We start from the raw sequence: 24,216 nt of genomic DNA on the forward strand, positions 1-24,216 counted from the left end.
CGGGGCTGCTTTCACCCCCATCCCCGGGAGAGTGGCCCAGGCCGAGGGCCAGGCCTGTCCAGACCCACGTGCCCCTGGAGGTCTGTGCCCTGGGCTGAGGCTCCTGCCGGCCACCCGCCCAGGCTGGGGTGTGCTGGCACAACCCCTGCCAGCCCGGCCTGACCACTGGGACCTCCCCACGCCTTCCCCCGGTGCTGGCGGAGCGCCCCAGCTGCGGCTCGGCAGCGGGCGCCGCCATCTTCTTGTACGGCACCGGGCGCCGCCATGTCGCCGCGCCCGGCGGGCGGGGCGCTAACGCTTTCAGCAGCCCGCCCGGCGCCGCGCAGGGGCTGCCGTGCTGTGGCGGGCTGAGGGAGCGGGGGGCGCGGCTGTGGCCAGCCAGGCCGGCACCGGGGCGGGCATCTGCCTCCGCGCCCTAAGTGCGGGCCGGGCCGGGCCGGGCCCGCCGCGCCGGTGCTGACGCCGCTGTCGCTGTCTCTGCCCCCACAGATAAGGCCCCGCTACCTGCAGAGCTGCAGCACCGCGGCCCTTCGGCGCCGTGGCCGAGCAGCTCGGAAAGCACCGGGCACCGAGGGGAGAGGGGCCCCAGCAGGGCCCCACCGGCCTTGCCCCCGGACAGGACTTGGTGCACCCTGACAGAAAGCCCACGGCCTGCACCTGGCCTTCAGCCCCGACCCCGGGCTGGCCGGGGTGCCGCAGGCTGTGGTGTGTTTTAAAAAAAAAATCCACGCGGATTTACTAAGCAGCCTCTCCGTAATGTGCATGATGCACCGAGGGGATGTGGAGATCACGGAGATTTTATTCGTAGTTGCTGCTGTGATTGCTGGCTGGATTTGTACAGCTCGCCCTCAGCCCCGGTGGCAGCGGTTCCCGTTTGTTGGCGTCACAGCTGTCCCCGCGTGCTTTGTGTCGCCTGGCTCCAGCACAGCCGCCCCGCCTCACCGCTGAGAAGGATGTTCCCCGCCGCCTGGAGGTTTAGCCAGCGTGCCACCTCCCTTCCCAGACACAACCTCCCATTTGGAAGAGAGGAGGTTTGGGAAACTGCTTTTGCTCCTTGGAACTGACTTGAGGGCAAAGAGGGTTTGGGAGTGAACAAGGGTGAAATACCGTTATTTCTTACTGCCCAAATTTATTCTTTCCGTAGACAATGCTTCACATCACAGCATGACAGCTAAGCATTGCATTGACGTTTTGGAGCTCACGGGTCACCTTTGTCTAACTTTTATGGATAACAAGACAGGAATGACTCCTCACAGACTCTACCGCACACTCAAGTAATGAGCTATGAGCCTTCCCACATCCAGGAGAATGGGCTGGATTCTCCTCTCCTGCAAGCATTGCCACTGCCCTTTGGCTTCCTATCGTAAGCATCCAGCATTAATGTACACACCTCTCACTGCTTCTTCCTTGCCTTCCCAGTATGTAGAGGTGCAAAATAACTGCTCTTACATGTGTACACAGTCTGCCTCAATGTGTAATGGGTGGTCTAGGGACTCGTAGCAAACTTTTTGCTTGTCATTAACCACCCTAACATAAACCATTTGGTTCATTGGTGTGCAAAATGTGTAATAAGCAGAGGTGGTACTTCTGTGCTGGGACATAGAGAATGTCTGCATAAAACTGAACATATGTGCCTGAAGTCAAACCAAGAGTCCTTTTCTGTAGACTTATGTTATGGATGAGTTTCCCCTCTTGTCTGTCTTACCCTGTGGATGCTGAAATGAGTTATGGCTTTAGTGGATATGTTTACATCATGTTCATCTTTCTATGTGAAGTATTTTTCTATAGTGATGAGAGAGAATAAGGCAGGCTAATGGCAAGAGATTCAGCTTTGGGTTCATGGAGAAGGCTGTGAAGTCTGGCTCCATGCGGCTGGGGAAGGATGCCATCATCTTCACCAAGACTGGAAGGGTTCTCAGCATGGGGCAGCTTTCCTAGCTCTCCATGGACTGTGTCCATGGTGAGACAGTGATTATCCCACTGGTGTAATTCAACCAGCAAAATGGTATCTTCTCTTGGCTGAGTGGCTGAGCTGCTTACCCTCCTCCAAAGGGACATGGGGGGCCAGTGGCACTGCCACGATGCTGAGGGCACGGGCTGCCAGTGGCTGTCCCTTGGCCATGTGTGCACAGCACAATGTTTGGAGAGGGTGAGAATGACTGTAATCAGTGCTGCACCTGGAGAGTCCCTGCAGCAGGCCTTGCTGTTAACACACTGCTGTGCAGCATTATTCCTTTTTCCTTGGGCTAGAACTTGTCATGCGTCTGCTTGGGGGTGTCTGCTGCAAACCTGGCTCCTGGAAAGCCTTTGCAGTCATGCCACTGACCTATGGGTTACCTGTTTCTGTCCCTTTCCCCCCAACATGCAGACTCATGTACACATCCCCTGCCCAGGAGCTATGCTCTCTGCTACTTTTCTGCACCTGTAATGGCCTTTGGTGCCAACTGGGCATGCTGGCATACTTCCAGGCTGTGTTTCCTTCATGCCAAAGGGAGCTGAGAACATACAGCTCCCCAGCACTGCTTGTAGATTATCAGCTGGCATGACATTGCTGCCCCCAACTTGGCTTGGTACTTTTAAGTGTTTTTCCTCAAAGCATCCTACTGTCATGTCTGTCCTGGCTCAGTCTTTCTCTGAGACCACCCTCCTGTAGTGTCTCCTGTGTCACACTTCCCTGCAGTGTCAGGCCTGTGGCCAAGTCTTAGCAGCTGGATTTTTTTGTGCCCTGTGGCAAAAGGGAGGTAGATGGACTGGGCAACCCTGTTCTCCTCGACTGTGGCTTTTAGAGAACATGATTGTTACTGAAGGCTCTGTGCCTAGCCTGGAGGCCATCCTGGAGCATACCGTCTTCAATACCAGGGAGGAGCTGCTGGCACAGTTCAGTGCCATTCCGGGCAAAAAGGGCACGCATATCCTCATTGGGAACATTCGCAGGTACGGGGCTGGGACACGTGGCGAGGTGACAGTGCCCGAGGATGGGGAAGAGCTAAAAGCAGAGACAGCTTCAGGACAGCACGGGGCCTGGGTGGTCTAAGCCCGCTGTCATCCAGCCTGGCCACTGGAGGAACAAATGCAGGGATTTCTCCCGCTTCCCTCTGTATGACTGAGTGCTTGGGGTGCCATGCTGGAAGTTAAGAGACCGGTCTAGTTCTGTCTGTTGCAGGCGTGCTCTTTTTTTCAGGGGAAACCAATTAATACATTTACTTCCTTTTCCCATCTGTGCAATGGAACTTCCATATTTCTGTGTTATTAAGACTGTTCTGAAGTGTTCTGCTCCTTTGGTGTTCTGCACAGAAATACCTGTAATTAAATGACTGACTAATGAGATCCATGGAGTGTGTGAAATATGCTGTTTTATCTGCTCCTCTGGAAGTTCCTTTGGGGTCCTGATACAGAAGAGCAGACCAGGGTGCTGATGATTGTAGGAGACTGTCTTTATTTTTCTGTTTGGTGTTTTTCAGAAATAAAGATGGGAAGCTGGAGCTGGATTTTGATATGGACGAGCATATTCGGATAGCAGACTTCCTTGCAGATGATGGGGAGATTCCCAGCACAAAGGTTCTGCACTCTCAGAAGATGGTTCCAGAGTTTCCTGGCCCAGAAATGGAGTACTCATTACAGGTAAGTTGACAAGGGCTGAAAGGGAGCAGGATAGCCCTTCCCCAGCTTTGTTTTGTGCATGACTCACAGGGATGAAAGACATTAAATCCAAAATAGATTTTGGGTTCACCTGGAAAAGACTACATGCAACTAGAATTCTCCTGCCTCTTCTGTTGTGCTGTCTGTTATGCTTTCCCAGGCATACTGCAGTATCTTGTACCTAAAGCCTTGCATGCAGATTGTCCTGCAACAGAAGAAGGTGAACACTCAGCTGATCACCAGGAGCCTGGCCAATGTTGAATATGATTTTTACAAGCCAAGATTCATCATATCCTTTCTGCTACCTCTTGGCACTCTGCTCCCACAGCAGCCTCAGCACACTGCGGGGTTCCAGACCAACCTCACAGCTGGGCTTAGGCCCGTCTGGTCTGATGCATAAAGAAACCCAGGATTTAAATGAATAGAGAGGCTGAATTATCTTCTCCATCCTGTCTTCTGGTCACCTTTGAGAAGCCAAATCCTGATGTGAAGCTTAGGAGGGAGCTCTCAAAGCTGCTTCTGCTGGAGCAGTGGGTGATAGGGCTCAGGGCTCACCTTGTACACAAGGCAGTCTCTGCCATACCCCAAGGCCAATGGGCTGTGTCAGGGGAGAATGAGGTGGACAAAGGCTTGAGGCTTTTGCTGACTGGTCAGTTTTGCTTGGGAAAATATCTGCTGAAATGTATTTTAAATGACAGCATTGTTCAATTCAGTGGAAAAAACACCTTATAATGAGACCAGAAAAGCCTTTCTTCTCCTCTGTCCTGTTCATCAGCAGCTGGTTGCTGACTTTTCCCAGTTGACTAGAAGTTGGTCATTTGAGTTCCTGGAGCACATTGATTCTCATTCCCAACAGCCACTCCTAGGCCACCCCAGCTCTTTGGGAGTAGGATGACTTTTTTGGCTTACCTGCTGAAGTGCTTTTGGAGAGCAGTGTCCACAGAGCAGAAAGCAGTATCCCCAAGTAAAGCCAAGTGCAAAGAACAATATACCCTTTAAATCTCTTCCAGAAAAAACTTTGCTTAAGATGTTTCAAACTACACCTGAGCATCTTTTATTCCCCCTCCTCCTGCGTGCTTTAAAGGTCATTTTGTATTGTGAATTTCTGTGCTTACGTTAATATGAAAAGATTGACCAAAGATGAAAAGGTGTTACTTAAATTCTGTACCTACGTACTTAGGAATTGGAGAACCAACAAAGCTGCTTTCCTGCTTTTGTAGCTTCACAGTAGTTTCCATCTGTGTGCTAATGCTCTCACCAGAGATTGCACAGCCACTGTGTTTTGACATGATTTGCAGAAATGCAGCAGGTTAGAAACCTGTAGTGGTAGTGCCCAAGCAGTAGTGGTTTTCCACTTGCTTTCATAGGTGCTTTGGCCTTGCATAGTGGGTGTGCATAAAATGACAGATCCTTGAGATTTGAAGTTTAGCACCTATAGTGTACAGATAAAGTAGCATTGTATTGGAAAGCACGTGATGACTACGTACATTGCAAACATATGAGCTCTGACTCCTAAGAAGTAAGCAAATTAAAATATATTTAGACAAAAAGTAGTTAATGAAATACTTTAATTCTAAACCCACAGCTCCCCATCTAATAGTGGTCTGTCTAGCACAGAATTTGTGAAACTGGAGTCTGCTGAAGGAGAGCTTGCTCTTCTTTGATGGACCTTAGTGTCGTCATTAATTGTTAAGATTTCTTCAGCCCTGACTGGATGTGCTTGATTTGGTTTTGTAGACATTGGTCATTTATCTTTTAATCACAAGTAGAATTTTTAGTCATGAGTTATCTCATTTGTGATATAGTCCAAGGCAGTTTTCTTTGGCCAGATCTTGCCTGTTCTATTATCAGGGTAATATAAATGCATATCAGAGTTTTTATTGAAGCTATCACCAAGGCATATTTTGACTTGGCAGTGACAGACTGGCTCCGCTCAGTACAGCTGTATCCAACTCCCCTTCAGTCAGTTATGCGTGTTCTTATCTGTGATTGCTGGCTGCGTGCATGGGGTTGTTGTTAGCAGGCCAAGGCTGAGCACTTTTTCTGTGCTGAAGAGGGAAGGTGGTGTGCTGAGGAACGCAGTGTGGGTTGCTTGATGCTGCAGCCTCCCTGGAGTGTGTCACTCCTTTCTGTGGAACTCGTGCATCTCCCCCACTCCTCCTCTGGAGCTTGTTGTTTATTTCTTTCTTGACACATTTTCCCTCAGAGCAAAAGGGTGAAGATCACCTTTGGATTCACCTGCAAGAACAAAAGCCACTAGGGGATCATGATGTACCACAACAACCGGCTCAATCAGATCCTATGAGAAGGTGGGCTGTCAAAGTAAGGTGGGTAATTGGACTTGTCTGTTACCCCTTTTTAACTCTGAGAGGGGAGAATGGGGCTTTGCAAAGAGCAGCCTTGTCTTAGGCCCTTGCTTCACCGTGCACATTGCACGGTGTCCAGAGTTGAACAAGGAGACCTGGTGTGTCTCTAGGATCAGATCAGTGTGTGCATCTGCACAATGGGTGCCTGTCCAGGTTTTGGGTAACTAGAGATGGCCAGCTACTGTTCAATATTGCTGTGGCTGGAGGTGCTACCAGAGGATGGGCAGCCTGCCTCTCCTCCAGGGTGATTTCCATAAGAGGATCCACTCTGGCAGTATAGCCTGGACTCTTAGGAAGTGATCGCTGAAGCATTTGCCGCTAGGTGTTATCTTGCAGCAGCATCTCAGAGCTATGGCATACTTTGGAGGTGACCATCTTTGCCACAGGTAACTCTGGTCTGTTAGTTAAGCCAGCCTGTGCTCTGCTTTCTGGAAGAAAAAGCTTCAGTATAATATGCCCAAAATACCTTTGCAGGGGAGTTTGCCAGGTGTTTGTACCTCATATGTGCTGTTGGCATGCAAATACACAGGCCCTGGTGTTGCCATCAACCTTTGTATCAGGGGTTTGGGGTGTCAGCGCTCCCCGAAGGACTACTTCTTTTTTGTTCTGAGCGGAATTGGCTAAAGCAGCTCTCTCCCTTCATTTCTGGACCCTGGTGCAGGGAGGTGGTGTGGGTGTGATTGGTGTAATTAGAATGCAACTTCCTGAATTGAGCACACAACAAAGAGGAGTTTGAAGAAGGCAAAGAGTGCCAGTAAGAGAGACCTGTGCCCAAGGCTGCTGCTTGGAGAGGGTTTTGCTGTGATACAGCCTTTGTTCTGAGCACTGCACATGTTCTTAGGTCTGTTTATTGTGAAGTAGCCCCAGATTGGCCCGTTTTTTCCTCCTCTAGTGCCCCTAGAGAGCATGGAGAATTTGTCCTGAAAGTCTGGTGCGAACATATAGCCTTGGGCTGAGGAAAGGACACATTCTCTGTGTTCCTTCAGCTCATTCCCTCACAAGACTCTGGCCCTGGGCAGACTCCTCTGAAATAAAATGGAGCCTGTGTTCATGTATGCTTTAGCAGAGCCACCCAAACTGGGAACACACCTATAAAGCCAAAAGAAAAAGTCAAACTCTCACGTGGAGCCTCCAGTTAAGGGGTACAGCAGAAGCAGGCAATGTCCTCCCTTCAGGCAGTAGCCCCTGCTCTCCTGGGGGTGCAGCACTCCACACTTTGAGAAAGGCTGTACTTGGGGAAAGAAACCTGTAGTCTGAATGTTTTTGTGATGATATTGGCCCATTTTTTGCAGCTGTGGGGTGGGTGATACAGAAGGGCTGTTAAGGTGCCAACCTAAAACCTTCAATCACAAGTCTAAGTCAAGTTCTTGGGGAAGTGGTTTGTGTTTGCCCTGGTTGTTCCTTGTGCTGCCTGTTGCGCCAGTAGGAGTTGCCTAAAGTTAGCACCTTCTTACGGAGTGCTTCCTTCCAGACAGACGATCGCTGTGCTGGGACAGAAACTCAACAGCTATTGGAAAGTGAAGATGGCACAGATGAATTTGGGAAATGTGGATGCAGCTTGCATGATAGCGTAGGAATCATTTTGCTGCTGCTCTGATCTTTGCCAGCGTTAAAAGCCTGGGGGCTTTCCCTTGGCCAAGGTGAGGTGGCAGTGTACCACCAGGAGGAGCAGAGGCTGCCGAGGGATGACTGGACTCCTTCCTATAGGGAATTGAGATTTGAACCTGTGGAATTTGTCCTGGTGGTTACTGGGAGGGATGCGACACCATGGGCAGGGTGTCCCTGGGAGAGCGGAGACATGTTGGCTGCCCCGGACCATCCCATGTCCTGTGCCAAATTAGCTGGGATTGATTTGGGGTCAGGTGACAGTGCTTGTTCTGAACAGCCTTTTCTGGTGTTTACTCCACACTTGAAATACTCAGACTGAGCATTGGTTTTTGCAGAGAGAGACCAGACCAGACATGGGTACAATGTGAAGAGTGTCTGAAGTGGAGGAAGCTCCCTGACCAGGTTGACTCTACATTGTTACCAGAAAGCTGGTTTTGTCGTCTCTAGCCCCTTCCCAGATACAGGTGGGAGACTCAGGAATTGAGTCCTGGATGACTTTTTTCCATGCCATCTCACATCCTTGAAATATAAATGTTTTCTGTCAAATGCTTGACTTCCTGCTTTCCTTCAACATACCTGTGAATGTAGATCTTCATTAAAATAGGCGATGTTAAAATAGGAACATGTTACAGTATGCTTGCTTGAGTCACTGCCTGACCCCTTTTCTCTTGATGCCTTTAAAATAACAGCTTTTGATCTAGAGGAATCTGGCCATTTAAATTATAGTGCTTCTGAAGGATTGGATGGGTTTTAGTTAAATGTGCTGATTGAATTACAGTCAAATGGCAAAACTGCTAATAATAAAATACAGTTTCTTGTTGAGATCTCCTGACCTGTTGGAGAATAAAAAAGCTTTATGTCCTTACCAAAAATATCAGCTTAAATGCTAAGCAGAAAGAACTGGTAGAGTTGGGACTGAGACCAGCTGTCGGGACGTTACTGAAGGAAATTCCTTTTCTCTGATCAACAAATTCCAGGGTGCAACCAGTTTATACGGCTGAATTGCTGTTATTTGTTGAAGTTCAGCATTCCACAAAGATAGATAAGATAGCCTTCATGATAAACTGTTAAGGAAATCAGTTGGCTCTGGAGGCTGAGGAGTAAGTTTTTATAGCCTAGAAACTAGATAATAAAGACACTTTTCAACAGAGAAGGAAGCTAATACAGGACTGCCTCCATTTAAAGCTCCTTGATACATTAAAAGTGAGTGATCTGGCAGAGGAAGCAGCACAGATTACAGATGGGAGACAGTTCTTTGTCAAGCCAGACAAACAGACTGTGGGATTCCTGAGTATCTTCAGACTGACCTGGTTCAACTGAGCAATCAGCAAGGTCATGGCAGACCAGAGCAAGCAAGTAAGGTACTGTAGAAGGAGTAATTAGGATTGCCTAGGTGTACAGATAATTTCAGTTAGCAGTATCATCTGAGGATGGAGACCTAAGAATGTGTTGGACAGTTCAGTGAAAACATCTATGCAGTACTTGTAGCTGCCAGAAAAGCAACAATTACATTTCTGTTTTAAACCTGTATATGCAGGATTTTTATCTTGTGTTTCAGGACATCACTGCAAATGGATAGTGGTACTTAGAGGGAACTTTTCCAATAGACTGTTTCCACATAACTCATGACTGTGACAGTTCCTTTCCTTTGAAGCAGCTGGTATTAGTGGTCTATGCTGCCCACATGGGTTATGATGCATTTCGCTGTCAACTCAAAACTGAAGCAGAAATGACTGGCATTATAAGTGGTGTGCTGAACTCTGTCTCATAGTCTGTACTTCATTTCGTCTATGTTATTTTGGGATTCAAGTAGCTCTTTTTCCCTTTAGCCGAAAGTTAAGCTAAGTTTGATTCTTCGGCTGTTTTCTTGATCTTTGTCGTGGTTTAACCCCAGCCAGCAACTAAGCACCACGCAGCCGCTCACTCACCCCCCCCCCCACCCAGTGGGATGGGGGAGAAAATCGGGAAAAAGAAGCAAAACCCACGGGTTGAGATAAGAACAGTTTAATAGAACAGAAAAGAAGAAACGAATAATGGTAATGATAACACTAATAAAATGACAACAGCAATAATGAAAGGATTGGAATGTACAAATGATGTGCAGTGCAATTGCTCACCACCCACCGACCGGCACCCAGCTAGTCCCCCAGCGGCGATTCCCGCCCCCACTTCCCAGTTCCTATACTAGATGGGATGTCACATGGTATGGAATACCCTGTTGGCCAGTTTGGGTCAGCTGCCCTGGCTGTGTCCTGTGCCAACTTCTTGTGCCCCTCCAGCTTTCTCACTGGCTGGGCATGAGAAGCTGAAAAATCCTTGACATTAGTCTAAACACTACTAGCAGCAGCTGAAAACATCAGTGTTATCAACATTCTTCACATACTGAACTCAAAACATAGCACTGTACCAGCTACTAGGAAGACAGTTAACTCTATCCCAGCTGAAACTAGGACAATCTTCTTTTATCTGAAATCCTGAAGGATTAGAGACATTGCATAGATGTCCAAACAATGGAGATTTTTGGTGGAAGAGCGGAGTCAAACTGTTCTTTCACACACTTAGGCATGGTTGACTGGTCTTGTTGCAGAAGCTGTTTGACACCCTAGGAGCAGGAATACAGTGATGAGGAGAAGTGACCCAGATACAGACAGAAATGCCAGAAGGGGTGAGTATATCCAGTTCCAGTTTGCAGCTCAGCTACCTGGAGCAAGGATGGGGGAAAGAGAGGCGTTGGGTGTCCTGCATACAGGAGATGTCTGCTGCTTTTCTCTTGTTGACCTGTTGTTCTCCAGGTGAAAGAACGTTTTACCCCTTGGTAAGACAGCAAAGAGAAACCTGCTCTTTTTTTTCCCTTTTGTTGGTCTAGGGAGCTGGACGGAGAGAGGAAGAAGAGATTGTTATCATCCGGGGAGAGTGTGGAACAGCAAGTGAGGCAGGAGGGAGAAGGCTGCAGGAGTCGGCACGCGGAAAGTCTTGACACTTGATGCTGGAGGGCTTGGCAGGTTCTCAGTCCTGCCTCACTGTTATTCGTGTTCCCTCCTGTCAAGAGAGATGCCAACACGTGAAGGTGTCAGAGCATCACATAAAATGAGGCTTTGATTCTTATTTGTGTACAGCTTGGATGTGCTTAAAACTCTTAACAGTAACAGGGGTCAGGGCAGTTCCAGTCCCTGCGCTCAATCTTACCCTGTCCTGCCTAGTCCTAGTTCCTTCCTGCCTCTCCTGGCTAGAAGAGGATGCAGGGAGCTGTATGTTTCCTCTCTTGGGGTTGCAGCACTGGTCCTGTGTGGCCTCTTTCCCCATTTTCAGGTTAACTGGTTATATTAAAGACTCTGATGTTTTGAATTTTCAGGAGAAGTGTCTTTTGGACACGGCTGCCCAGGATGGGTTCTCCAGGGAGCTCTGTGACACTGCAGCAAGGAACTTTTCATGGCAGTTGGTGTTTCAAAGACTGCTGCAAATTGTGACGCTCCCATTTGGCTCTTCCCTTTTGGAATGAAGGTGAGATGCGGTGAGCAGCTCCAGTGCTGGCATGACCTGTAGCGGAACTCTCTGGCACAGTGTACCAGGGGGTTTCGTGATCTGGGGAAACCTTGCGGTACTGGAGAGACCCACCAGGAGCTGGCAGCTCATGTGAGAGCAGCTGATGAGACCTGGGTGGTGCCAGGAGCAGCCATGGCCAAGCCCCCAAAGCTATAAAGGAAACCCCTTCCCAGGTGCCAGGCTGCAGAGCGTGCCCTACTCTTACACCAGTACTGGATGGCTGCAGTGAGTACACCTGTGGGAGGTGCGCCCCAGCAGAGGAACTCCTCAGCTTAGTGGCAGAGCTCCGGGAGGTGGTGATTAGGTTGAGGAATATCGGGGAGTCCAAGAGAGAGAGAGATTGCTGGAACCACACCCTACCTTTCCTGGGACAGGCCTGTCGGGCAGACAGGACACATGATCTGGAGGATTCCCTATCCTCTCTCCACCTGGCAGAATGTGGTGACTTAAGGGACGGGGGGAATGGCAACAAGTTCCTGCCTCACGCAGCAGGCACATTTCCTCCATGACTACCCCACCTTCCCAGGTGCCCTTGCATAATAGGTAAGAGGCTCTGCAAGTAGAACCACAGTGATGAGGACAATGGTCCATCGAGATTGGAGGTTTTGCCAAGGTCAAGTTGGCCTGTGCCCCATATCAAAATTGCTTCCATTAAGAAAAAAAGACAGGTTATTGTCATAGGAGACCCTCTTCTGAAGGTCCAATATTCTGACCAGTTAGTAAGGTCCCCTGGGAATCTGCTTTTGAATGTACTTGAGTCAATGAATGCTGGTCACTTTTTAAGAGCCATCCCTTAAGAGCACAGAACCAGTCAATTCAGAAGTGTTGAAAGTCAAGAAAGTGGGGCAGAAGGCCGGCTTGGATGAGCAGGGATGTTCTGCTAGAACTTAGGTGGAAAAGGAAAGTGGAAGCAAGGACAGGCAAGACAGGAGGACTACAGAGATGCTCTTCGCCATTGTAGGGAGAAAATTCATGTGGCCAAAGCTCGATTAGAGTTCAAGCTGGCCAGTACTGTGAAGGACAACAAAAAGGGTTTTTTTAAAATATGTTAACAGCAAAAGGAGGATCAGAGATAACATTGGTCCATTACTTGACAAGGTCAGTCACCTCACAAATAGGGACATAGACAAAGCAGAGACCTTTAATGCCTTCTTCACCTCTGTCTTCAACTCCAGTGATGGGCCCTGGGACCCCAGAGCCCTGTGTTGGAAGACCATGGCTGGGGAGATGATAAACTCGCAGCCAAACCTGAACTTGTTTGAGACTTGCTGCTCCAGCTGGATGCACATAAGTCTATGGGGCCCAATGGGATTCATCCCAGGGTACTGAAAGAACTGGACGACACCATCATGTGACCTCTTTCCATTATTTTTCAACCATCTTGTGAGTCTGGAGAGGTCCCAGTCAACTGGAAGCTGGCAAATGTTGTCCTAATTTTCAAGAAGGGTAAGAAGGAAATTACAGGCCTGTCAGTCTTACTTCAGTGCCTGGTAAAATTATGGAGAGTTATTATTCTGGGAGTTATTGAAAAACACTTGAGAGACAATGCAGTCATTGGTCATAGCCAGCATGGGTTCATGAGGGGAAAGTCCTGTTTAATGAACTTCATTTCCTTTTATGACAAGATTACCCATCTAGTTGACCAAGGAAAGTCAGTAGATGTGGGATTTTGGGATTTTAGCAAAGCTTTTGATACTGTCTCTCACAGTATCCTTCTGGACAAAATGTCCAACACACAGCTAGACAAGTCCATAATATGATGGGTGAACAATTGGCTGACAGGTCAGGCTCAAAGGATTATAGTAAATGAGGTTACATCAGGCTGGCAGCCAGTCACCAGTGGCGTTCCCCAGGGCTCAATTTTAGGGCCAGTGCTCTTCAATGTTTTTATAAATGATCTGGATGCAGGAATTGAATGTACTTAAGTAAGTTTGCCAACGATACTAAACTAGGAGGAGCTGTGGACTACCCTGAGGGCAGAGAGGCCTTAGAGAGATCTGGATAGACTAGAGAGCTGGGCAATCACCAATCATATGAAGTTTAACAAGAGCAAGTGCTGGATTCTGCACCTGGGATGGGGTAATCCTGGTTATACATGCAAACTGGGGGATGAGAGGCTGGAGAGCAGCCCTACGGAAAGACATCTGGGGGTTTGGTTTGGGCAAGTTGAATATGAGTCAACAGTGTGCCCTGGCAGCCAAAAGGGCCAACCGTGTCCTGGGGTGCATCAAGCACAGCATAGCTAGCCGGTCAAGGGAGGCGATTGCCCCATTCCACACCGCACTGGTGTGGCCCCACCTCGAGTACTGTGTGCAGTTTTGGGCGCCTCAATGTAAGAAGGACATGAAACTATTAGAGTGTGTCCAGAGGAGGGCGACCAAGATGGTGAAAGGCCTTCAGGGCAAGACCTAGGAGGAGCAGTTCAGTTCACTTGGCTTGTTCAGCCTGGAGAAGAGAAGGCTGAGGGTGGACCTCATCCCAGTCTACAACTTCCTCATGGTGGGCAGTGGAGGGGGAGGTGCTGATCTCCTCTCTCTGCTGACCAGCAATAGGAAATGGAGTGAAACTGCATCAGGGGAAGTTGAAATGGGACATTAGGAGAAAATTAAGAGGGTGGTCATTCACTGGAACAGGCTCCCCAGGGAAGTGGTCATGGCACCCAGCCTGTCAGAGTTCAAGGCACGTCTGGACAATGCTCTTAGTCATATGGTTTAGATTTAGGTAGTCCTGTGAGGAGCAGGGAGTTGGGCTTGATGATCCTTGTGGGTCCCTTTCAACTCAAGGTATTCTGATTCTACTTGACAGATCAACGGTGAAGAAAGCCCCACGCCTCAGCAGTGGAGACAGAGGAGGAAGAGAATTGCAGGTCCATAACAAACAGGAGCAGGAGGATATAATGGAGTGTAAGAATGTGAAAAGACCAGTGTAGAATCTCTTTGTGGAACTGAAGACTATTTCAGCAGTGTGGGATGTACTCCGGTGCAAGGTAATGAATTTGTGGCTGTGCATCCCTGCTGGTTTGGAGGGTTTTGGAGAGAGCAGGTCAAAGTGGGTTGAGGAGGAATCACTTCTCTATAAAGAATGTAGTAGGCTTCTTCCTTATCTGCTGACTCTTAACTTCTTCAGGCCTGGCAAAGCTCTTTTTATCTTGCTGATTGATATAATTCCTGTGCCTGCACCCTCCTTGCATTTCAGGTGGAGAAAATTGAGCATGAAAAGTGTTGCCTGAAAACAGAGTTCTTGACATGCCAACAGGAACTGGCACTGCTCAGAGCTCAGAAGATAGAAGGGTTGCCCTGCAGCAAGAAATACACGTGTTAGTGCCAAGCTGTGTGGCAGAAGCGGAAAGCAAAGCTGGCGAGGTCTGCAGAGGAGAAGGCTGAACTGACAGAGAGACACAGGAATACAGAGATGCACTTAAGGGTGCTGAGGGAGGCACAGGTTTCCTGCAGGGGCCCAGAGAAGGAAGACCTGAAGAGGTCAGAGCTGTGGGTTGGCTGGTTGACAGTCCCTGTCACCCCTAAGGTGGGGGGAGAGGGCAGGAGTCATCGTGGGCTGCTGTTTCCATAGGACACTGCTTCCCTGGTATCCATCACCCTGCTGTATAGGTAACTGGGTTGTAAGTGAGGATCCTGCTGTTGTGAGGAGGTAGAATCACCAGATGAATCCAAATAATTGATCCGGCTTCAAAGATGCCCTACGGAAAGGTGCTTTGTCCATACTTTGTCTATCCTATACTGTGGCACCTTGTTGCTGGATCTCTCGCACAGTGTTGGGTCTGTAATGGAGATAACATCCCTGGTAGCCAAACGGGTGTTAGAGGGACTGGGAGCTGATCTTTCCTGGTTGAGTCCCAAGGATAGTTATTGCTGGGGGATCTTGATTTAATACCTGGGTGGTGGAACCTGCACAGAAAAGGCTCAGTTGTCTTACTGTGCCTCTTTCCTCTTGGCTAAGGCTTGGTTTCTTGTGGTGCAACTGACATATTGAAGGGCTGTTGTTCACACTTTTTTCAAGCTCACTTCTCCCCCAGGTGTCGTTCCCTGCATCAATGCCCTTGTCTGCTTGGACCAGTAGTTTCACCTGCACTGTGAAGCTGGAGGCTGAAGAAAAAGGGACTGCTGACTTTCCCCCTTTTCTCAAAAAGATGACCATAGTCCAGAGAGGAGATGGACCTCAGGAGAAGACCAGACCCTTAACAGCAAGGTAAGGGGTAGGTTGCAGGCTACTGCCTCACACCATGTTCTGTCTTCTGTCCCTTGTTTGTGGTCTGCACTGAGGCCATGTGGAAGGTCTTGGTGAGATGCAGTTTGCTGCAAGGAGCCCTGGCCAGAGCTAGTGGATCTGTCCTGCGTAGTCTTACCTTCCCTCCCTTTTTGGGAGGGGGGTCTGCAGGACTCAAATGCTCCTTCATCCTCTTGTGTCCAGAGTGAGAAGGGGAGCAGGGTGGAACAGAGGGAAGAACAGAAATCCTTGCCAAGTTGGTGTTTTTAAATCCTCCTGGTTTCTGTGTATCAGTGTTAACACCTTCACACCCCTGTGAGCTAAATTCATCTCCATGCGTACAGTCTCCAGCCCTGTGGTCAGTCTGGATGCAGCTGGTGTGACTGCCTGTCCACTGCTGGAGCATTCAGCTCGCTCTGTCTATGAATTGCTCTGTACAGAGGACATCTTTACCCAAGAGAAGCCAGATACCTTTTGGCTTCCAGCAAGGAATCAGGTTTCTGGCTGAGAGAATTTCTCTGGATAGTTCTCACAGTCTCTTCAACTTTTGGGGAGGGGGTTGAGATATGATTGATTGATTGACTGATTTTCAACTTCTTTCTTTCACTGCCTCCCGAAACCCTTACTGCCCATGTCATGACAGAGCAATGTGGGCTGCTCCCACACGGTGGCACTACTTGCCTGGCTGAGGGGCTGCCTGGCTGTGTCCTGCACTTGTCCCTTCTGCGTGGACACTGGGCCTGCCCACCGGTTGCCCAGGGAAAGGCCTGCAATGGGGCTGCTGGTTTGTTATGAGAGCAGTCGAGGGGACCTTGGCATCTCTCTCTCTGTGGCCCTTTGCACGTGATGCAGCTGGTTGGTGGATTGCAGATCTAACTGGTTGACCTGCTCCTCCTGGCAGGATCTTGGGGAGGGAGAAGGCCACTGGGTTACACCAGCTTTGAAAACATTGTGTGATAAGAACAGTCCTGCTCATCCCTAGCTGGCTCAGAGCAGTAATTCTCAAAGCCGCTTCTCTCATCATGATGGTGGGGCCAAACATCTCCTGTTGCTCCTGTTTTCCCTGCCCAGGCCCCTCTTGTTTCTCTTCACTGCTGCCATGCTGAACTACTTTTTCCAAACATGAGCTCTCCACAGCACCTCCAACAAGCTCCATCAACTTCTTTGCTCTCCAACCCTGTTCATCTCTCCCAACATCTTTATAACTCCCCCAGGCTCTTCTTTTTCCTGTGTTCCTCCTTGTGCCCACATTCCTTGTCCTGTTTGCCCAGCACTGTTGGGAATCCGTCCAAGGGCCTGGGCCATAGCACAGACTTACAGATGGACTGGGACTGGCCTTTCCCATCCTGAAGTCAGGCTTTTGATTGCATTACAAATCGGTCAGGTATCCAGGGCACTGACAGGCACAAGATCTGGTTGGGTTTGTGGACAAACATGCTCCAAATAATTTTATAGCTGAAGAAGCTTGAAATGGCAGCCCATCAGAAACATACCTGCCTGCCATGTTTAGTGAAATGTGTCAGGCAGGTGTATTTCAGACAGGACATTTAGCAAATTTCTGTGGGTTTTTTCTTCAGAGACTGCAGTTCAACCCCACTGCTATCTCAGATGGGAGACAGGCAGTGAGGCTGGTTAGGTAGGGAACCAGGGTCTTTGGGCTTTGTAGCTCTGCTACTGACATGTCCCCTGCGTGAAATGAGCATGATAGCTGCTTGTCCTAAAATGAGAGTGAGCGTCAGGAGCATTATGCTATAGAGAGAGGCTGATGCCATGAGTTTCTCTCAGCAGCAGTCCTCTGTGCTGGGGCAGCAAACACCTGGCCAGCTGGAGGATTGATCCCCACAGTCACGGGATTGGTAGTTTGCTACAGCTACAGCAGGTATTGAGGTCTGAGGTTAGCTGTGCTGTGAACTGGGGGCACTTCAGCCTGCTCAACCTCTCTTTTTCTTTTTTCTTTTTCTTTCTTTTTTTTTCCCCAGCAAGCCGAAGTTCACCATAAAAGAAGAAATACTGGAAAAGCATGGCAACCTAGTGGAAGCTTCACCCCCAGACCTGACTTGTCTCAGTCCTCCTACTTCTCCCCTTCAGAAGATCTTTGCAGTACCTTACCAAGAAAGGGAAAAACTTCTGTATATAAACCAGGAGGATATGAATGTAGGTGGCAGCTTGCACACCTGTCTGCTCAAAAAGCAGCTGGCAATCTGAGCAGCACCATCCCTGCTAAGTGTATCATGCTGCCTCAAGGCAGAGACTCCAGCATTACCCAGTAGCTCAGCAGGAGATCAGAAGGAGACTGGTGTGGCCCAGGGGAAGCTGGAAAAGCAAATGTCAAACTTAATAGCAGAAAGACAGGCTACAGACTTAAGTGTGCATGTAAATTCATACAGGAGGACGAAAGACATAGACAAGGGGTTCTTTGTGGCAGTTGGTGTTTTGAAGGCTGCTGCAAGTGGTGAAGCTCCCCCTCGGCTCTTCCCTTTGGATGGAAGGCAAGACTTGACAGATCAAAGGTGAAGAAAGGCCCATGCCTCAGCAGTGGAGACAGAGGAGGAAGAGAATTGCAGGTCCATAACAAACAGGAGCAGAAGGACATAATGGAGTGTGAGAATGTGAAAAGACCAGTGTAGAATCTCTTTGTGGAACTGAAGACTATTTCAGCAGTGTGGGATGTGCTCTGGTGCAAGGTAATGAATTTGTGGCTGTGCATCTCTGCTGGTTTGGAGGGTTTTGGAGAGAGCAGGTCAAAGTGGGTTGAGGAGGAGTCACTTCTCTATAAAGAACGTAGTGGGCTTCTTCCTTATCTGCTGACTCTTAACTTCTTCAGGCCTGGCAAAGCTCTTTTTATCTTGCTGCTTGTGCTGGTTTTAGCTGGCATAGAGTTAATTTTCTGCATAGTAGCTTGTATGGTGCTATGTTTTAGTGTTGTGACTAAACCAGCCTTGATAACACACCCATTTTTTAGCTATTGCTGAGCAGTACTTACACAGAGTCAAGGCCTTTTCTGCTTCTCACACCACCCTGCCAGTGAGCAGGCTGGGGGGGGGCACAAGAAGTTGGGAGGGAACACAGCTGGGACAGCTGACCCCAACTGACCAAAGGGATATTCCAGACCATATGATGTCATGCTCAGCATAGAAAGCTGGGGGAAGAAGGGGGAAGGGGCAGACTTTCAGAGTGATGGCATTTGTCTTCCCAAGTAACTGTTAAGCGTGATGGAGCCCTGCTTTCCTGGAAATGACTGAACACCTGCCTGCCAATGAGAAGTGGTGAATGAATTCCTTGTTTTGCTTTGCTTGCATGCATGGCTTTTGCTTTATTAAACTGTCTTTATCTCAACCCACGAGTTTTTACTTTTACCCTTCTGATTCTCTCCCCCATCCCACTGGGGCAGAGTGTGCAGGTGGCTGTGTGGGGCTTAGTTACTGGCCAGGGTTAAGCCACAGCAGTCCTTTTTGGTGCCCAATGTGGGGCATGAAGGGTTTGAGATAATGACAGATTTGATTGGAATATGCTAGATCAAATTTATAGCTGTTATTGCTGTTTAGCTATTAATTGGCAGGCTCCTGTGCTTGCCACAGGGCTTGCTTGCCTTACTGTATATAAGAGTCTAGTGCTCGTTAGTGGCTGCTTTTTGCTTTTGTTGCTTGCTGTACTGCTTATCATCTTACTCTGCTGTGCCTGGGAACATTTTGATAACAGCAATGCTGATGCGCCTAGGCTGGCAGATGGCCAGGGCATTGCTGCTGTTTCTGTGCTGCTGTATTGGACAGGCTGGAACTCCAGTGTGAACTCGAGTCAAAGGGACTGTGACCTGTGGATGAGTCGATGGAGGAGCAGGACACCCCAAAGCATCTGTGGCTGTGGATAAGTCCACGCTAGAGCAGGTACATCTCGAAGCATCTGTGGCCGTGGTTGTATCTGTGCCACAGCAGGTATACCTCTGAAGGGATTGTGGCCCAAGGATAAGTCCATGCTGGGGAAGGTACATCCTGAAGCATCTGTGGCTGTGCATGAGGTCATGCTGGAGCACCTCAAAGCATGTGGCCATGGATAAGCCCATGACAGAGCAGGTACACCCCTGGAGGGACTACAGCCATGGGTAATGCTGTGTTGGAGCAGGTTCACTCCTGAAGGGACTGTGGCTATGGGTAAGGCCACGCTGGAGCAGGTATATCTCTGAAGGCATTGTGGCCCATGGAGAAGGCCATACTGGAACAGGTGCACCTCAAAGCGACTGTGGCTGTGGATAAGTCTATGCCACAGCAGGTATACCCCTGAACAAACTGTGGCTCATAGATAAGGCTCCACTTGGAAGTAGTTAGTACGCCCCTAAGGGACTGCGATCCATGATAAGTCTGAGCCAAAGCGGGGGCAAGGGGAGGAATGCATTGCAGTGTTAAACCCTATAACCTGACCCGGTGGGACCAGGGGTGGAGATTGTAATGGAAATACCTTTAAATTGTTTGTAACCCATGGTTTGAGTTGCATGTTACAAGAATTACTATAGCAGGAACCACCTGAACCAATGGAGGGTGAGCCTTACAAGAAGGAGTACAAGTGCAGCAGTGACCTGATCTGAGCTTGCTTTGGTGCCCAATAATTCCATGTAGGCTCTAAACATCTGCCTGCTGATGGGAAGTATGGAATGAATTCCTTATTTTGGTTTGCTTGTGCTCATGGCTTTTGCTTTACCTATTAAACTCTCTTTATCTCAACCCGTGAGTTTTCTTTTACCGTTCAATTTCTCTCCCCCATCCCACTTGGGGGGGGAACTGAGTGAGCTGCTGTGTGGGGCTGAGTTGCTAGCTGTCCTGGTTTCAGCTGGGATAGAGTTAATTTTCTTTCTAGTAGCTGGTATAGTGTCATGTTTGGGATTTAGTATGAGAAGAATGTTGATAACACACTGATGTTTTCAGTTGTTGCTAAGTAGTGTTTCTACTAAGTCAGGGATTTTTCAGCTTCTCATGCCCAGCCAGCAAGAAGGCTGGAGGGGCACAAGAAGTTGGGAAGCGACACAGCCAGGACAGCTGACCCAAACTGGCCAAAGGGGTATTCTATACCATGTGATGTCATGCCTAGTATATAAACTGGGGGGGAGTTGGGCTGGTGGGGGGGTGGATCGCTGCTCGGGAACTAACTGGGCATCGGTCAACGAGTGGTGAGCAATTGAATTGTTTTGTATATTCCAATTTATATTGTTATTATTATTATTATTATTATATTATTATTGTCTTCTTTTTTTCTTCCTTTCTGTCCTGTTAAACTGTCTTTATATCAGCCCATGAGTTTTACTTTTTTTTTTTCCCTGATTCTCTCCCCCATCACACTGAGTGGGGGGCAAATGAGTGAGCAGCTGCGTGGTGCTTAGTTGCTGGATGGTGTTAAACCATGACACTGGCTGAGGTTAAACCATGACACCAATTGATATAATTCCTGTGCATGCACCCTCCTTGCATTTCAGGTGGAGAAAATTGAGCATGAAAAGTGTTGCCTGAAAACAGAGTTCTTGACATGCCAACAGGAACTGGCACTGCTCAGAGCTCAGAAGATAGAAGGGTTGCCCTGCAGCAAGAAATACACGTGTTAGTGCCAAGCTGTGTGGCAGAAGCGGAAAGCAAAGCTGGCGAGGTCTGCAGAGGAGAAGGCTGAACTGACAGAGAGACTCAGGAATACAGAGATGCACTTAAGGGTGCTGAGGGAGGCACAGGTTTCCTGCAGGGGCCCAGAGAAGGAAGACCTGAAGAGGTCAGAGCTGTGGGTTGGCTGGTTGACAGTCCCTGTCACCCCTAAGGTGGGGGGAGAGGGCAGGAGTCATCGTGGGCTGCTGTTTCCATAGGACACTGCTTCCCTGGTATCCATCACCCTGCTGTATAGGTAACTGGGTTGTAAGTGAGGATCCTGCTGTTGTGAGGAGGTAGAATCACCAGATGAATCCAAATAATTGATCCGGCTTCAAAGATGCCCTACGGAAAGGTGCTTTGTCCATACTTTGTCTATCCTATACTGTGGCACCTTGTTGCTGGATCTCTCGCACAGTGTTGGGTCTGTAATGGTGGTAAGAATGGAGTGGAGGAAGGAACCCCAGTGCACATTGTACTCCTGGTAGGAAGGGGGATAGCAGCTGGGTGTATGATGGGAGATACCAGATCTGGGCTTTCACCACTGACTCTCCTCTTGGCTTTTGCCCTCTTGCCCACTGTGTTATGGAGAAACTTAAGAACCTGCTTATGAATGTGAGCTGGCTCCTCTCGTTCATCCTCACCCACTTGGAGCTCCAGGATATTAACTTCGAGTTGGATCAGGTAGATGAGATCTTGCAGACCATACTGGAGGAGACGAACCTCATGTTGGAGTAGTCTCTTCTCTCCTGCCACTGTGCCTTTTGCACATGATCATTAATAAAACCCTGTTTTCTTTACTGGTGGTCTAGGTCATCATTCTGGTGGGGCAGGGGGTTCTCCTCACCCTCCTCTGGTCTTGCAGGACCAGCGTGGCTCTTCTGCTCCCTATTGCTGGGTGCTGGGGTTCTCCAGGCAGTGGAAACCCAGAGGTGGTGTGAGCAGAGGGGACTGCAGCATGGACATGGCTCTGAGCACAGCCAGGCTGGGTCATGCCTGGCCAGTGGACACCCGAGACGGCCTCTTTGCTGCGCTCCTTAGCAGTCTGAGTTGAGTAGCAGCGGGGCAGGGAGACGCTGGCAGTGGCTGCCTGGTGCAGGAAGTATCCCAGGACAGTGCAACCCGGGCACTCCTCTGTGGCCATGCTGGAGTCTTCTTGTGACTAACAGAGCTGACTGGGTTGGGCTAGAGCAGCGTGGTGCTGAGGTTCAGGATTTGGGCTGTTTCACTCTGGGAAGCAGTGTCGAGTCCATAGGTCTGATCAATCCATGCAGCAGCTAAACTGGGTCCGTGCCTGTGTTTTCCTCTTGAGTGCGTCTGTTTGTTTGTTAAATAATGTAGCAACACAAGGTTCCTTGAACTAAATTTATCTTCCTGTGTAGCTATGGGAACAGTAGGTGGTATGGTGATGCTGGGGCTTGCAGTCAGATCTGCTGTAAGGCTCTGGGCTAATGTGGCTGAGCCCAGCTTCTTTCAACAGATGCTGTCCTGCGTGGGAGCTTCGCCTTTAAACCTTCTTTTTCGGCTTATTTTCTTAGACTCTTCTTTAGCCAGCAGCATGACCATCCTTTTAACCTATGAAATGTTGAGGATGATGGGGTGTTTGGAGGAAGACGCGGGGTTCAAGAGCAGCCAGACATGACACAGGGGAACAATTGCACTGAGACCAAAGGATGCTGCCACTCCCTGTCCTGCCTCCAGCATACTAAGGGCAAGGGCAAGTGCATATAGTTCAATATTGTTCAAGCCTGTACTTATTTCCAGCTCAGAAGCTTCCTGAATCAAACATGGTTTCCTCCAGGTATAAAATGACTGGCTTAAAGGAGGTGAGGAGAAACCCACCTTACAGTCATGCATTCGCTGTCCTTCCTGAACTGGGTTTTCTTGCCCAGATGGTGGGTGTGAAGGAGAGGGTGCAGGTGTGGCCAGCACAGCATTGCTTCTTTGACTCAAACACTTCATTTATCCTGGAAAGGCACGAGACCATGTGGCAGAAACCAGTGGCTTAGGTGGTATCACCAAACGTGTAGTATGTGTTGCCTGAAAGTCAGTGTTGAGCAACACAGCTGTGTGGACAGAGAGTGCCCCATCCTGCGTGGTAAGGACTTTGCCACATCCTTTCCCCCATGGCTGGACTTACACACATTACCGCATAAATTACTTTCACTGTTGCTAGTGGAGATAGGACGTGTCTATACAACTGTGCTTTTTCTGCAGTGTGTAGGTGCTGTCTCTGTGTCTGGTGTTCCTGACTTCCTGTCTGGTTGAATCCTGTTTCGTTCTCAGCTCATGTTTCTAGATCTCAGAGCTGTTTCTGTGACCTCTCTTGACATTGTCAGATTGTGCTGTTTACTGTGTTTTCAGGTCAGTACGGTGGGTGGTAACATTTGAGCTTGAAGGTAGCTCCCTTATCTGCCTCCATTCATGGTTTGAAGGTAGCATTCTTATCTCCATTCATGTTTGGTTTTTTGCTTTTGACATCTCACCAGCTGGTCCTCAAACCACAGGACTATGCCCTCCTTGCATTTAATTTTCAATAGAGCTGTTGAGGAGATTGAATATGCACCAGGACATCCCAATGAGTTGAAGTTTTGCTTTCACAGTGTTTGGGAGACTTGCATTTGTTTTTATGATTGCATGAAATATGGTTTCTGAGGTGCAAAGTAGCCAGTGATCTTGGGGAGCTGTCATGCTTCTGATCATGTTAGGAAGTTTTATCCGAAAAGCCAGTCATCCTTTGAAGCATCTACCCTGGGCAGGGGAAGAAACAGATCTTTATTTTCTTCTCCAAAGCTGCTTCTAAAGCAGGAAATGTCTACACCTCCTTCAGGCTTGATCTCAATGCTCTTCACAGCACATATGTGTTGAGCTAGTAATCTTAGCTGCTGCTGCTCCTCTTTACATCTTGTTTTTTCCATCCCATTATAACTAGCTCTGGGATCTGAACTTTATTCCTAATACTACTTGACCTTATATTTTAGAATATTATTCACAGACATCCCCGATGTTTGTCATGTCATATGTGGAGCCCCTGGGTTAGACCCTGTCTCCGGGAGGGAGCTGTGGCACAGCCTGCACAACTCGGAGCTCTTCCTGGTTAATTCCTGTCACCCCGGGAAAGGAGAACGCGTTTGTGTGATGTACAGAAAACAGACGCTTCTGCGTTGGTGATAGGAATGGGCTTTGCTGAATGAGGAGGTGGTAAGCAAAGGGCAGCT

General features: G+C 48.8%; 1 protein-coding gene across 1 annotated transcript; it reads left to right on the top strand.

The window, feature by feature from the left end:
* Window positions 1-489: 489 nt before the first annotated feature.
* MORC4 (MORC family CW-type zinc finger 4) lies at window positions 490-21,798 on the top strand. Its single transcript, XM_041119194.1, is given in 18 exon segments — window positions 490-1,274; window positions 1,800-2,005; window positions 2,787-2,934; window positions 3,462-3,621; window positions 3,800-3,924; window positions 5,842-5,929; window positions 5,931-5,966; window positions 6,667-6,696; window positions 6,698-6,759; window positions 7,477-7,575; window positions 7,949-8,077; window positions 10,201-10,278; window positions 10,480-10,540; window positions 15,190-15,362; window positions 17,360-17,850; window positions 17,853-18,064; window positions 20,842-21,124; window positions 21,579-21,798. Coding segments are annotated over 18 exon segments (2,649 nt in total). The 5' UTR covers window positions 490-1,164; the 3' UTR covers window positions 21,737-21,798.
* The last annotated feature ends 2,418 nt before the right edge of the window (window positions 21,799-24,216 follow it).

This window comes from Aquila chrysaetos, chromosome 21 (genome assembly GCF_900496995.4).
Source record: "Aquila chrysaetos chrysaetos chromosome 21, bAquChr1.4, whole genome shotgun sequence".
Lineage (NCBI taxonomy): Eukaryota > Metazoa > Chordata > Aves > Accipitriformes > Accipitridae > Aquila > Aquila chrysaetos.